The 14,298-nt window shown below is 44.7% G+C and overlaps 1 protein-coding gene across 2 annotated transcripts; it reads left to right on the plus strand.

Annotated features, from left to right (window-relative positions):
* The first annotated feature begins 2,282 nt into the window (after positions 1 to 2,282).
* Positions 2,283 to 13,196, plus strand: ptar1 (protein prenyltransferase alpha subunit repeat containing 1). Of its 2 annotated transcripts, XM_079516777.1 has the most exons (7): positions 2,283 to 2,426; positions 4,415 to 4,584; positions 5,628 to 5,694; positions 6,897 to 7,001; positions 7,961 to 8,213; positions 9,629 to 9,966; positions 12,734 to 13,196. In XM_079516777.1, exons 1-7 carry the CDS (start codon positions 2,341 to 2,343, stop codon positions 13,182 to 13,184), a joined length of 1,470 nt encoding a protein of 489 aa, XP_079372903.1. In that variant the 5' UTR covers positions 2,283 to 2,340; the 3' UTR covers positions 13,185 to 13,196. The 2 variants fall into 2 exon arrangements, with proteins under 2 accessions (XP_079372903.1, XP_079372904.1); XM_079516778.1 differs by lacking the exons at positions 9,629 to 9,966; positions 12,734 to 13,196 and adding an exon at positions 8,631 to 9,554.
* The last annotated feature ends 1,102 nt before the right edge of the window (positions 13,197 to 14,298 follow it).

A 14,298-nucleotide genomic window follows, 5' to 3' on the forward strand; every position in this document is an offset into this window, starting at 1 on the left:
ACACCAGAATGTACTTGTGTTCGTATACATTTATGCTCAAATGATATTAGATTTATGCTCAATATATGTATTTAAATCCAAGAGTTGTGTGACTGAACTAACACTTTTAATATAGCCTACGTACGCAATGAAACAAATAGGCCTCATAGGCAGTCATCAAATAGGCAGTCATTAAGACATGCGAATCCCTTGACTCCTTCAAAACTGCTCTCAAAGGGCACCTACGGATGGCTGCAATTCGAAACTGGCCCCCGTCAAATCTGAATCCCCCCCCACCGCCCCCCCCCCCCCCCCCCCCCCCTTTTCCCCTCACTGTATATGTTTCTTTTCCCTTTTTACCTCCATTATGATGAATTCCTGTACTGTTCTTTGTCTATATAGAAGTGTCTATTTGTACGTCTCTTAATGTTTTGATGAATTGAACATGGTGGACCCTGTTGTAAACAAGTGTAATGCTTAATTGGGTCGTCCACTCACAGTTAACAGCCTTTGTATTGAGTTTGTGCTTGAAATGTACTGTAATTCTGCAAACTGTTAATACAATTTTCAATCAATCAATCAATCAAGCCTACTGATGAAAAGCCAACACACCACTTTGCAATGCATGAACCAGCTTTGTCTGTTCATCCTGGAGTCCAGTCTATATATATAACTAGAAAAAGTGCCCTTCTGGGCACAGGTCTCCACCAGGAGATGTGTGATGTTTGGCAAAATGTTTAGGAGCAATATAAGTGTGTGTGTGTGTGTGTGTGTGTGTGTGTGTATGTGTGTGTGTGTGTGTGTGTGAGAGACGCGGCTTGGCCTGTTGTAGCGCCACCATGAGGCTGATTTGAAAACTGTCAAGTGGCATTTCTTCCAAAGCCTAGTGGGAATATGCATGCACAGTTTCACCACAATCGGACACTGCGTTGAGTAGTTGTGGCGATTTGTACAAAACGGGTACAAAGCGGGCTACTCCTGAAAAGTTTAGAAGCCAATCGTAGCCAATGAGGGTGGATTATGAGAAATCAAACAAACCCGTCTTGATCACATGACTATGAAGAGCATGTGTACCGATTTGCGTGAAATTTGGATAAAATCTGAAGGAGTAATATTAGAAAATGTGTTTTACATATGTCGGCCTCCTGGTGGCGCTATAAAGAGCAGATGTGAAAAATTCCAGGCAAAGGTTTTTCTTTGGCCTCTAGGGAGTTGGCATACAAAGTTATCCACAGATCCGTGCAGTTAGAGGTAAAAACACTTTTCGGCCAGTTATAGCGCCACCATGAGGCTTAGTTGAAAATGTTCATTTGGCATTTCTTCCTCGGCCTATTGGGAATGTGCGTGCACAATTTCACGGAAATCACACAATGGGTTCATGATTTGCAGCATTTTGTTTGAAACTGAGCACTCCTGCGAACTTTGGAAGCCAATCTTAGCCAATCAGGATGGAGTCTGAGAAATGTGAAAGACCAGTTTCGTTGAATGGCTCTAGAGAGACTGTGTACCAATTTGCGTGATGTTTGGACAAAATCTGTAGGTGTACTGTCCAAAAACTTGTTTTGCACAAAGCGGCCTCCTGGTGGCGCTATAACAGGCAGTTCTGGAAATTTTGGGGCAGAGGTTCATCGTTGGCATCCAGGGAGTGTGAGTGCAAAATTTGGCATCGACCGGGTTAACGGTGCCGGAGATTAGCTGTTCACAGACGGAAGGACGGACGGACGGACACACACACACACACACACACGGACGGACGGACGGAGTGCAAAACATACTCTCTCCCCATGCCTTCGGCCTGGTGGAGACAATAACCTGCATAAACCTGCATAAAATATAGACACTGCATGGGGGGGTCGTTGGGCACAAAATCCTTTCAAATGGGGATCTGTGGCCAAATGTATAGGCTAACAATTTGAACTAATATATAAACTGTGTTTTATTTAGGCATATATCCAACCACTTTTTACTAAAAAAGTAAAACTGTGATGTGACAATAAAAGATGATTCTTATTCAAATTAAATATATTAATATAAATATTCGTCCTGTCCAAATATTTTAAAACTTAATGTATTGCTGTAGACCTGTAAACTGAGCAAAAGAAGTTGCTTTTCAACACACACGCACCCGCACAACCAGAGCCCTTGGAGGATGCACACCCGCGCGCGCGCGCACACACACACACACACACACACACACACACACACACACACACACGCACACACGCAAACACAGCACGCTCGACGTCACGTATCAACAACAACAACAACAACCCGGATGAACATAGTAGAGCAGATGACGATGACGCACGGGGTCGTGGTGACGTCATCCTCGGGATTACTATTATTTTATTTTTTTTAAAGATGGCGGAGTCCGAGGAGGAGGTCGATGTGTTGGTGCGGAGGGTGGTCAAAGACATCACCAACGCCTTCAAGAAGAACCCCAACATGCAAGTATTACACTGTATAGTTACCGGCATGTAAGATCGCTGTCCGCCGGCCGACGACGAGTTGTTTTGTCGGGCTCAGAGGTGTCGCTTTGTCGGCGAACGACACCGTCGTACTGCAGCAGCGTTGTTGTGACTGAGCCACGGGATGGAATGGAGAGCATCAGCAAGGCTAATAAACAAACACACACTCAAACAAACAGTGGTGGAAGAAAAAGTGCTCTCATTTTGTACTTTAAAGCAATAGCTCTCAAACTTCTACATTTCGGTCTCCCCTAAACTCTTGACAGTGTACACCATACAACCAAATGGACCCATGGAAGTTCTGGAATCCTTTGGGGTTTGTACACTGTCAGAGACAGTCAGTTACAGACCGGTAAGGGACGGTCCATTCCCAGCAAGCCAAATGACGTCATGATAACGTTATCATGAGGTCCTGGAAATGACCTAAAGATCATCCCCATAATGGGCTGTGATCTGGCCTAGTCCTGAACGTCACTAATTCGTCCAGGTCCTGACCATGCTTGCTGGGGTTGGTTCCATTTGTAGACGCTGTCAGAGTTATAGACTTGCTCGGGTCCATTTGGTTCCATTTGTAGACGCTGTCAGAGTTACGGACTTGCACAGGTCCATTTGGTTCAGTTTGCAGAAGCTGTCAGAGTTAGACACTGACTCCCCTGAGAGTCCCTGGACCCCACTGAACCACTGCTCTAATGCAGGGGTCGGCATGGACCCCCTAGCTTAGAGAGAGATGAAGCAGGGACATTGATGCATAGTGTCTTAGATTTGTTGTGACAGCAGCACTACTTGTCTTAAACCGTCAATACTGAGTGACTCTGTACTTGGTTTGCTCTTTTTGTCCCTCTTCACCAAAACTCTGCTGAAAATAGCCCATCTGCCCATTGGCTAAAGTTCTCCTCAGAATGGGGTTATATATCCTAACACAAAGATTTGGCAGCCCCCTCCTGGCAGTAACTCTGAGGAGGAGCCCTAGGGGTCCCAGGCCCCCTGGTGAAGACAGGGGGTCTTCACTTGTGTGAAGTGAGGGACGCCCACTGTGGCTGCCACATAAAAAGTCCATAGACTTGGCTGCCACATGATGTCATTTCTGAAAGCCAGACGATGGAGGGGCTAGCCTAGCACCCCTCAAAAACAAAGTAGCAGCATAGCGCACACTCCGCACAGACATAATGTAGAAATAGTAGCAGGCCTGCTGGCCTAGTGGTCCAGGCGCATGCCACATTACATATAGGCTCTGGCCTGACAGTGCGTTGCGTGTTCGAGTCCTGTTCATGACGACCTTTGCTGCATGTCTCTCCCCTTCTCTCTCTCCCTCTTTCCTGTCCGTCTTCACTGTAACTATCAATACAGGCACAAAAGCCAAAAACAAATCATTAAAAAAAGAAAAGAAATAGTAATACTAACTGTTAATAATCTGAATTATTGCTTGAGTAAAAGCGCAACAATATTTATGATTGTCAATATATAGCCTACAGTGCCAAAGTCAACCTGTTCAAATGTTTACAATTGTGTCAAACTTTGGCAAAATAATAGAAAATAGCTGATCCGCAAGCTGCAATTGTTGAATAAAATGGGGCTTGTTTAGCTGGTTGTAATAATATTAATCTAAATCTACAAAGTCACTTGTAACTGCAAATAACCAGAGGGTGGCCAAGTGGGCCAACGCCTTCTAGAAGAATCCCAACATGCAAGTGAATAAACTTAAAGTGTTGCATGTTGCACTGCATCGCTATCTGATGAGGAGTTGTTGTTGTCAGCTCCCGTTCGTTGATTGTTGTCGAGCAACACTGTCATACAGTACTGCTGGGAAAGTAATACAAATAAAAGCATTATTACTGATGGAGGAACAAATGGGAGGATCAAATGGGATGACTTTGTTTTGTTTTTGTTTTTCTAAACAAAGCACTCTTGATATTTGTCTTTGCTTTAAGCCCTGACCCTGTGTGTTTCTTTCCCTCCGTGGCGTGCAGCGATGAGATCGGCCTCATCCCGTGCGTGGAGGCGCGCTACAACCGCAGCCCCATCGTGCTGGAGGAGAACAAGCTGGGCGTGGAGAGCTGGTGTGTGAAGTTCCTGCTCCCGTATGTTCACAACAAGCTGCTGCAGCACCGCCAGCGCAAGCACTGGCTGGACCCTGAAGGTATGCGGCTCCAAAACACACTGATTCTCAACAATACTGGAAAGCTCGCATCAAAACAGTCACCACGGGCGTACAACCGGCGGAACTAATCAGCCTGGTATTCCTAAACTAGTAAACTATGCTTAAACTATGGATAAACCTAAACTTATTCCTAACCTTAACCTCAATAAAACGGTGCCAAAAGCTAACCCTATTACTAAACTTAATCCCAGTAAAACTATGCCTAACCCTAAACTTATTTCTTATTCAGGAGAATAAGAAATAAGAAGAATCTATGAGGTGTCGAAAGCTTGCCAGCCTTAGCAACGGTTGCTAAACTATTTGGATAGGCATTGGACAATCACTTTTGAGGTGGGGTTTAGCGAAGGGCTAATTCCACGTTTTTCATGTGGTCCACCCATGTGACACTTACTGTCGGCCCCGTTTAGACGACAACGGTTTCTAGTAGTGAAAACGGCAAAATAAAATGTCAAGATGTTCCTTCCGTTTAGACAGTCAGTGTTTTCGGGGGTTGAAAACGCAATGATGTGAAACCCCGTTCCAGAGTGGCAATCTTTGAAAACGCTCTGCCTCCCGTCTCCATGTAAACAGTCAAACACGACAAAATGAGTGACATCATGGCTCACGCCATGCTCGCTTTTACATAGATGTAAACAAACAGCTGTGATAAGAAGTTGTACGGGAGTGGTTCTATGCATGTGTGACTGACTGGTCTACCTGGCAAACGCGTCACACCGCCACCTGGCATACACACTACAGCGGTTTCAATCACTGCTGAGTCACTGTGTAAATGTAAATGCAGAATAAAAAGTGAGAACACAGTGGCACTTTGTCGCTTTCTGTTCTGATCATTGCCACGTAAACGTGGCCCAAGTGCCATTTGTAGCAATCTTGTGTGGACGCCATCCCCGTTGTGCTGTGAGCGTCCATGTCTCAGCTCCATACCTGGATTTGACTGTTGTGTTTGTGTGTGTCTTCCACCAGAGCTGGGGGTATATCATTTGAAAATGTTGTGTGTGTTTGTGTTTTGTGTGTACACACAGCTCTGGTGGACATCACCTGCACACTACTGCTGCTCAACCCAGACTTCACCACCGCATGGAATGTCAGGTATGACCCAGCCCCAAGTCCCTGACCATAAAATAGATGTCTGTTTTGCACAGTGCAAACATGACAGATGATAACGTATACATTATACGTTTACTAAGATTCCTAAATGTGAAGGTTTATCCTATTTGTATAAGAAGTTAAGAGAATCTATACTTGCTCGCCAATGGGTCTCTATGGTCTTTGTAGAGAATCTGGAATGTCGACTTAAAGAATTGGCAGCAGCTGGTCAATTGGAAAAGAGTCTGGGAAAATATTCCCCTCATCACAAAATTATAACCATCACATGTTGAATTTTAAATTCACTCGTAGATTCTATTTGACTCCAAGGAAACGTTTTCAACTCTGGCTCTGTACGACTGCATCAATAACAAATGGGGAACATATATGCATATGTTTCGGGAGTGCCCAGATGTCGATCATTTTTAGTTTCAGAAGTATTATCCGAGGTATTTGGAACTCGTATTTCCCTCTTGCCTAATATTTTAATGCTGAATGACAATTCAGTGATTGGGTTGACAATGCCAAAAAGCCGACTTTTGCTCTTAGGGCTGACAGCTTCAAAGAAGGTCCTAACCCTCCCTACAAACTCAAAGTTTTAATGGATCGACATGATCTCTTTGGAACTCTCTATAGCTCGAACCAATGGGGCAAAAGAAAACACGCTTGACATCTTAGCCACAGCATTGGAAAAACATAAACCATGCCAACATAACAATACATCCATTTATTGTCTTGATTATTGTTATTTTCTTCTCTCCTTTACCTTTCTTTTTTCAATGGTATTGTACCTTGATTTAGTTCTTTGCTGTATTGTCATTTTGTATTTATTTGTATTTGCTTACTTATCCTTCCCATCTATGCTGTTCAACCTGTGGGTTGGGGGGTAGGGGAAACCTTTATTAACAAAAAAATTACAATAAAAACTTGATCACAAAAAACAATGACTGTAACAATTATCAAAATAAATAATGTGCTACTGCCAAACAGGACATACGATGTTTAATTATTGTATACCTTCAAAGATTAAAAACAATTACATACATGGCAGAAATAGCAGCGTGTCGCTTTTGAAGTCATGATGTCTAGTTTTGCTTTCTGGTCAAATACTGACGACTAATAATGACCTTTCTCAGTTCTCCGTAGTCCTGGCCAGACAGGCCAGTAGGCTGGGAGCCCTAAACCTTGAGGACATTGTGTTGCAGGAAGGAGCTAGTGCAGTGCGGTACGCTGAACCCAGAGAAAGACCTCTACCTGGGGAAACTGGCCCTGACCAAGTTCCCCAAGAGCCCTGAGACATGGATCCACCGGTAGGTCTCTGAGAACATTGCATGTTGCACGCTGCCCCTTTCAAATGAACGTGAACGTTGAAGCGCTTTTATGGCAATGGGGGTTATCACTCCCTCAGTCCCTCTAGTCCAAAAACGACTCTAAACGAGTCAGCTGTTCTGCATACTGCTGTGTTTTTATTGTGCAACTCTTGCAGGCACTAGACACCCAGCAAGTATGCAGAACAACTAGTTTTAGGACCTGAGGGAGCGATAGTGATACTCACTGGCTGTTCTACGAAACATAAGGGAATGTGATCACTGGTGCTCATGAACACAGCAACATACAAATTTGATCTTCCGCGTCTACGCTGTCAAACTACGGAAGTGTAACTGCTTAATGCGTCCACCCGAGGCATAAAGTTCATTTGGGCAAATAAATCAGCAATAAAGACACTAGACAAGAGAAACCCAAATGAAGAAATAAAATAATTACAAATAATCATGACAGCCAAATGAGTTTCTGTCCAAATCTTGATTTCTGACTCTCAGGGGTGTCTTGACTTATTTTCTTGAGTGGCTTTCCTTTTTTAACAGACTGATCTATAGTTACAGTAGGTTGTTTGAAAATGAGCTTGTAGACGTACTTTTGAACATCCAGAATACTGTAGGTATGCACTCGGTGTCTTGGATTTATAGTTGGCATGATCAGAGATTAGTCATAGCGTGTGTGAGCATGTGTGTGTGTGGTTGTGTGTGTGTATGTGTGCGCGCATGTGAGCGCATGGCGTGACTTGTATTCTGTAGTGCATTTTCTTTTTACTGCTGTCATTTTCTATTCTATGTTCTATGCTATTTTCTTTGTGATATGAACCTTGATGGCCTGATATAAGATAAAGATGATAATGATTCTTATTACTGCTTGCATACACCGGGTGCTGCAGCAGATAAGGAACTAAAGATTATTATTATTATTATTGATTATGCGTGCTTGCTTGCAGACGCTGGGTGCTGCAGCAGGTGATGCGCGAGTGCTGCGTCCAGGGCGGTCAGAGGAAGGAGCGAGGCGACGAGCCGCCGCAGTGTGACGCTGCGGCCGCGGAGCGCAGCCAGCAGCTCGCCAAGCGGCTGGCCCGCACCCTGCGGCAGGAGATGAGGGTGTGCGCCGACGCCGCCGACCGCTACCCCTCCAACTACAACGCCTGGTCCCACCGCATATGGGTGCTCCAGCACATGGCCAAGGACAACGTGAAGGTAGGAGGAGGGGCGTGGAGAACGATAGTCCAGTAAGGTGGTGGTTTCTCCATACCACGGTATGGATATTGCAAAATTCGTGACCCATCTGCACGTCTGAACGACGTATATTATATAAATTTGCACTTGCATAAAATATTCATGCACACGTGTGAAGTCACTGAGAATAAGCAATTCTTGTTATGCAACTGTCGATCTACACGTCTGAATATTTATTTTTCTGTGAATTCAGATTACACGGGTGTGGTTTACATCTACCATCATTTCCTTCTTTACATAACGTCTTTAGGAGTAAGGATAGAGAGGACCTTAGACGTTGCCACACAGGCACAAAGTCACAGAGGAACGCGGAGGTGCTTAGGTACTAGGTTATGTACATGTTTTTAAGAAATGGTATCCCCCATTTTTTTCACCCAGTGTCAATTATCGAATGTGATCCTGGGCGCTACAGTCCCTCTGCCAACCTGGGAAGAGCAACGGACTGACCTCATACTTCCTTCACTGCATGAGGAGTCCACATGAGCTACATTTTCTGATGCTCAAACACAGTGGGGACTTTGTGCTGCAGAGACAGAATAACATCAAACCTTACCTTCACCCTTTTTGCAAAAAGATATATGTTTATGACGTTTAGAAGATTTAGAACACTTTCCTGGGGTTCTTTATGTGTGTAATATGTGGTTTTAGATATTTTAGATTTTAGCAGTGAGCCCAGTGTCTCTGATGTCATGGACACTGGGCTCACTTACTTCCTGGACTACAATTCCCATAATGCGTTGGTACACTGCTCCTTCTTGTGGATAGGTGGATGGCTGTCTTTGAATATATATTCTTTGAGACCGAACGTTTTTAACTCAAATCTTCGCTTCTGGGGGCTCCCTGGAAAAACATATTTTCAGATGGGGGGTCCGTGGCCAAATACAGATAATTCTGGGGGTCCTTGACATGAAAAAGGTTGAGCACCACTGAAAAAATAACTTTTTCAGAATTTCAGAATCTATTTTTTTTAGAATTGGCCTCAGGTCTAAATAGGTTAAGAGCTGGAGAGACATGGATGGAGACTCCTGTTGCTGAACTATATTTTAATCTCATTCAAGATGACCAGACAGTGTATTACTCATTTTAATCTTAATCAGCATGCTAAAATATGTATCTGAACACATAATAGGTTAGAAAATAAGCAACGTAGTAGCAAACGTGCTGAGCTGGCCGTCTGTCTCACTTGTAAACAGACTCCACGCATTGCAGAGCTATGTCCCATAGCCGGAAGGAATTCAACTCTCTGATTGGTTGGTTCAGAAACACACATACTTCTGTTTCAGACTGAAACGTAATAATAAAATGCCCCAAAAAAAATTCACTACCTTTTTTGTACGTTTTTAAAGTACTTTGTTGCCGTCCACCACTGACGCTAGGTTCTCCAGGAGGAGCTGTCCTCCATGCGCATGTGGGTGTCCATGCACGTGTCGGACCACAGCGGCTTCCACTACCGTCAGTTTCTGCTCAAGACCCTGGCGCGGCAGGCGGCCGCCACGGCGCTCCATGGTGGCGGCGGTCCGCAGCGCCAAGCTCCTCTCCAAGCCAACGGCGAGGCGTCAGAAGTAGCAGAAGCCTTCAGTGAGGAGGAGGAGGAGGAGGAGGAGGAGGAACAAGCAGGTCTAACCTCTGTCCATCAGCTGTTCCACCAGGAGCTGGAGCTGTGCACGGACCTGATTCAGTCTTACCCCGGTCACGAGACGCTCTGGTGTCACAGGTGATTCCTCTCAGGCTTGGCTTTAAGAGTACTGGTATTCAATGCCTGTAGATCGGCTATTTTCACAGTGTTTGCCTCTTTCTCTCAGTTAATATACCATATTTTCATAGTGTTTGCCTCTTTATCTCAGTTAATATACCATAGTTTGGCCAATGTTTGAAATTGTGTTATAGTATAGTTGGTTGATTACTTTTGACATAATAATATTATTTTTTCCATTTTCTTTCTATTAAATAGGTCTTAAAATTGTCACTTTAAATACGTATGTTGGTTTTGTTTACTGTTGAGTTGAGTAAACAATGGACCCGCAGTTTGAGAACCAGTGGACTACATAATGTTTTTACCACCACCACCAGCTATTTGCTGGTCTAAACGCAGGTAGCAACGTGCCTTTGTAGTGCCAGACCACACCTCATTTAAGACCAAATATGATAATTTGGTATTTTAAAACGGGTGCGCATGGGGTAAACAACAGGACAAATGCATTGGTCGGTCGGAAGATGGCAAGAACATTAAGCGCTTGGCTGCATGCACCTCGGTCCTGTCATATTGTAGTTTGGAGCTTAACAGTCTCGTACTAACGCATTGCATTACAATCATTTTATTTCACCACGATGCAATATCATTGTTTTGTTCAAAATGACAGTATACTCAAATATAAGCTGCGTATATACAGCAGGCTGTGACCAAAAGAAAAAACAATTCAGCCTTTTCCCACATGAATGCACTGGATTACTGGTACTATTATATTTTCGCCTTCATCTGCCTTTGCAATGCATATTGCCCCAGGCAGATTAAGTCTGGCCCCTCTCAATTGTGGGAGGACTTCACCGCCGAAGTGGTGACGAGCCAACCAGATTCGTCTGGAACCAGGCTATAACCAACCAGGGCCCAGTATGCAAATAATACTGAGAGGGACGAGACTAATATCCACGCAGTGATATTGGTATCGCTATCGAGTCCGATGGTCTTTTGTTCAAATTGAGGTGTAGTTGAAAGCAAATAATCTCACAGTGCTATCATAGGCATCCGTCAGTGATGATTGATTGATTGATTGAAGTATTTATTAACAGTTTGCAGAATTACAGTACATTTCAAGCACAACTCAATACAAAAAAGTGGACGACCCAATAAAGCACTACATTTATTTACAAGAGGGTCCACCTTGTTCAATTCATCATAACATTTAGAGACATATACACTTCTATATAGCCAAAAACATGGCGATGGATTGTGCTTCACGCTGTGATGATGTGTTGTGACTTGTGAGCTGGTACATGTGCTCTGTTCGGTGTGTGACACCCCCCCCCCCCCCCCCCCCCCCCCCCACAACTTCAGTATGCATACCGGTAAATCGTAGATTGGCAACGTTGGGGCTTTTTCTTCTTTTTGGAGGGCTCTGAGAATGTTATTTGAAATTGAAACCGAGCTGTAGTGTCTGAAATTCATACATGGGACAGCGCAGCGCAGTGCGCTTGTTTCTTGAAGCAAAAAAAGAGCCATATGATGATGCGAGTCATTTATGGCATCGGTCAGTATAAATGTCTGGCATCTACAGTACATATTTTTAGTTACTTACCAAGCTGCCTCTCCCTTCATTTAAAAATGTAAATATTATACAGTATAAAATGGAAGAAGTGACCTTCAGTGGACCATTATGATCCACTGAAGGTCATGGGCAACTTTTACATCACTGTTTTACACTAAGGTTTCAGTGAATACCAAATTGAGTCGTGGATCTTCGGGTTCACATGGGAATGGTGTGCCTCCAATGTGGATTTCAGACTTCATGTGACATATATCTATGACGTATGACTCAACATTTGGGCAAGGCTTCAGCCCGATTAGCCAGAACCGTTCATTTCCACAGTAGGTATTAAACGTGAAAAAAAGTCCTAAAAGATAGATCCGGACACTGGACGATATCTAGTGCTGAGCCATGCCACAAAACGGACAGACAACAAGACAACTTCAACTTCATGATAATATTGTAGATTTTCATCATTAAAGGTTCAGTTCTGATGTAGGTCACTTATATGTCCACCAGAGGGTGCTGGAAACATGTCTCAACACTTTGTCTTGTCACTTGTCTGGTTCCTCCAGACCTACTCCACTGAGTGGACTACTTCTCTTACTGGCATTGTGATTTGAATTTTTTTTAAATTTGTATTATTATTATTTACCCAGCGAGGTAGCTTAATCTAGGGTGCTTATTTTCAGCCTCATCCTACACACACACACCCCCACATTAAAACCTGGGAGCTATACTGTTGGCCACTGAGTAGCAGTTGGGTTTTAGTGCCTTGCTCATGGGCACTTCAGCTGTGTTGGGGCAGTGGTGGCCGTTCACTCCCCCCCCCCCCCCCCCCCCCCCCCATTTCACCTGCGGATCCATCAGTCGTAGTGGACATAAATATTCTGTGACTACTTAATGTTAAGAAAAAAAGGAAAATCACTGGCACTGTGTTAATGAAATGATTATTTAGTCTGGCATTGACTGAGTGAGTTCATTATTTTCATTTGTTCAATATATTTAAAATCAACTGATAGACTCAACTACTTTCATCCTGATTCTCGGCAGGCAATGGGCAAGTTATAGGCTGAACTTTTGCTGCCAATTTAGGAGTAGTGTTGGCTACCTTTCCTCAACACCATTATACGACCAATTATAAATAAAATAGTGCATTCATTTATGCAGAGAGAAAAAAATATATATAAATGAGTCTCTGCCCGACAGTGACGATAATGCTTCTCTGACTGATTCCAGGCGTTCTGTCTTCTACCTGTGGCACCACTGGAGGACGGACCAGCAGCACCCCGGCACCGTGAACGGATCCCACCGTGCCCGCACAGGGTCCGGTGAGACCCCCTCCGCCGCTCACACAGACCGGCTGGGTAAGAGCAGCAGCAGCAGTGCGGCAGGCGGCTGCGGGACAGTGGCGGGGGACACCACCACCAATAGACTGCCACAGGCTAGCGAAGCTATGGACGTGGATGCCGGAGGTCCCGGGGGGGCCAGCCTGCCGGACCCCCGCGACACCAAGCGACTAAAGAGAGGGCCCGCCGCCGCCGTGGCAGCGGCGGCGCCCCCCGGCCCCCCCGTCCTGTCGTTTGAGCACAGCTTTGTACGCGGAATCCTGGACGGGTGCCACGGCCCGGACCAGAGACGCTTTGCTATGGCCTACAAGAAGTGGCTGGATGCGGTCATCGGCCAGTAGCCGCCCCCCACCCCCCCTCAAGAGGAACATATTTTAGCCCCCTTGCGTGCTCTCTATCTCTCTCTGACCTCTGTGGAGTTCACAAACCTAGGATCAGCTTCTGCTTCCCTTAATGCTAACCTCTGTGTTAAACTTAAGCCTAATTTATGCTCTGGCGCACAACGTTGTTCGCGCCCAAAATATCTGTCCTACACGCTCCCAATGTGGCGCATCCGTGCCGCTTTGTGAGCTTGTAGGTCGTCTATTTTTGTATGAATTGGGCTTTAAGCCTGATTTTGAGCTGGACTCGCGCATGCACTTTAGCCGACGCATCTGAAACGCAAGCCGATGCATATGCATCAGACGTGTGTGGTTCGCTCTACTTAATGTTGGAGTGTAGAATACTACTGGCGAAATGGCTGCCAATAGAGGTCAACGCACAGTGGTGCTATTGGTTGCTTTTCTCCCATGATATGAACGACACGTCTGAAGCTCACGTGCGAGTCCCATCTTATGCTTGGTTGTGCAGCGGTGTCTTGCGTGCAGAAAATAGCCTACGAGCTAACAACTCGCCTTGAAGACGGCCTGTTTTCTGCACGCCACACCGGCATGCAACTAGACATGAATTAAGCATGAGGAAAAAGGTCTTTTGGGGGCGGGGCAACTTGGTTTCTTCTCTTTCCTCTACGGTGACTGAAAAAAGGATGGGGGATTCTCACTTGATAGGTCAAGGCAGTTTCAGTGCCACACCCAGGTTTGTTCCTGGAAAAAAAACATCTCACTTGTTAGCAGAGCGTGATCTGAGCCAATCAAAACCCCTTCAGAATGGAAAGCTGCATATGTCTCTGTGGGACTGGTTAGTAGTAGATTATGCCTTATTTCAGCTGTCACAATACCTCAGGTCGCATATGGGAAAGGATTACTGTCCACATATAGCAATTTAACAAATGATTTTGTGTCACTGGCTCGGCATTCAGCTTCACCTGTAAACGTCACAGTCTCAACTCCATTCAGCAAGAAAGTTAGACGACAATCGTTAACAGGTCAAATGTTTATTTGAAATGACTGTTTCCGAGTGCTTTGTTAGTTTGTTTTTTGTTCATCCTCACACAATTCTGTCATGTTTTACCTAAAA

The sequence above is a fragment of the Electrona antarctica genome (assembly GCF_951216825.1).
Source record: "Electrona antarctica genome assembly, chromosome: 12".
NCBI lineage: Eukaryota > Metazoa > Chordata > Actinopteri > Myctophiformes > Myctophidae > Electrona > Electrona antarctica.

Excerpts from the sequence above, each read along its gene's own strand:
- ptar1 (XM_079516777.1), top strand. The coding sequence starts at position 2,341 with ATGGCGGAGTCCGAGGAGGAGGTCGATGTGTTGGTGCGGAGGGTGGTC. Across the intron at positions 5,695-6,896 it reads ACCACCGCATGGAATGTCAG|GAAGGAGCTAGTGCAGTGCG; the intron begins GTATGACCCAGC and ends ATTGTGTTGCAG. Across the intron at positions 8,214-9,628 it reads TGGCCAAGGACAACGTGAAG|GTTCTCCAGGAGGAGCTGTC; the intron begins GTAGGAGGAGGG and ends CACTGACGCTAG.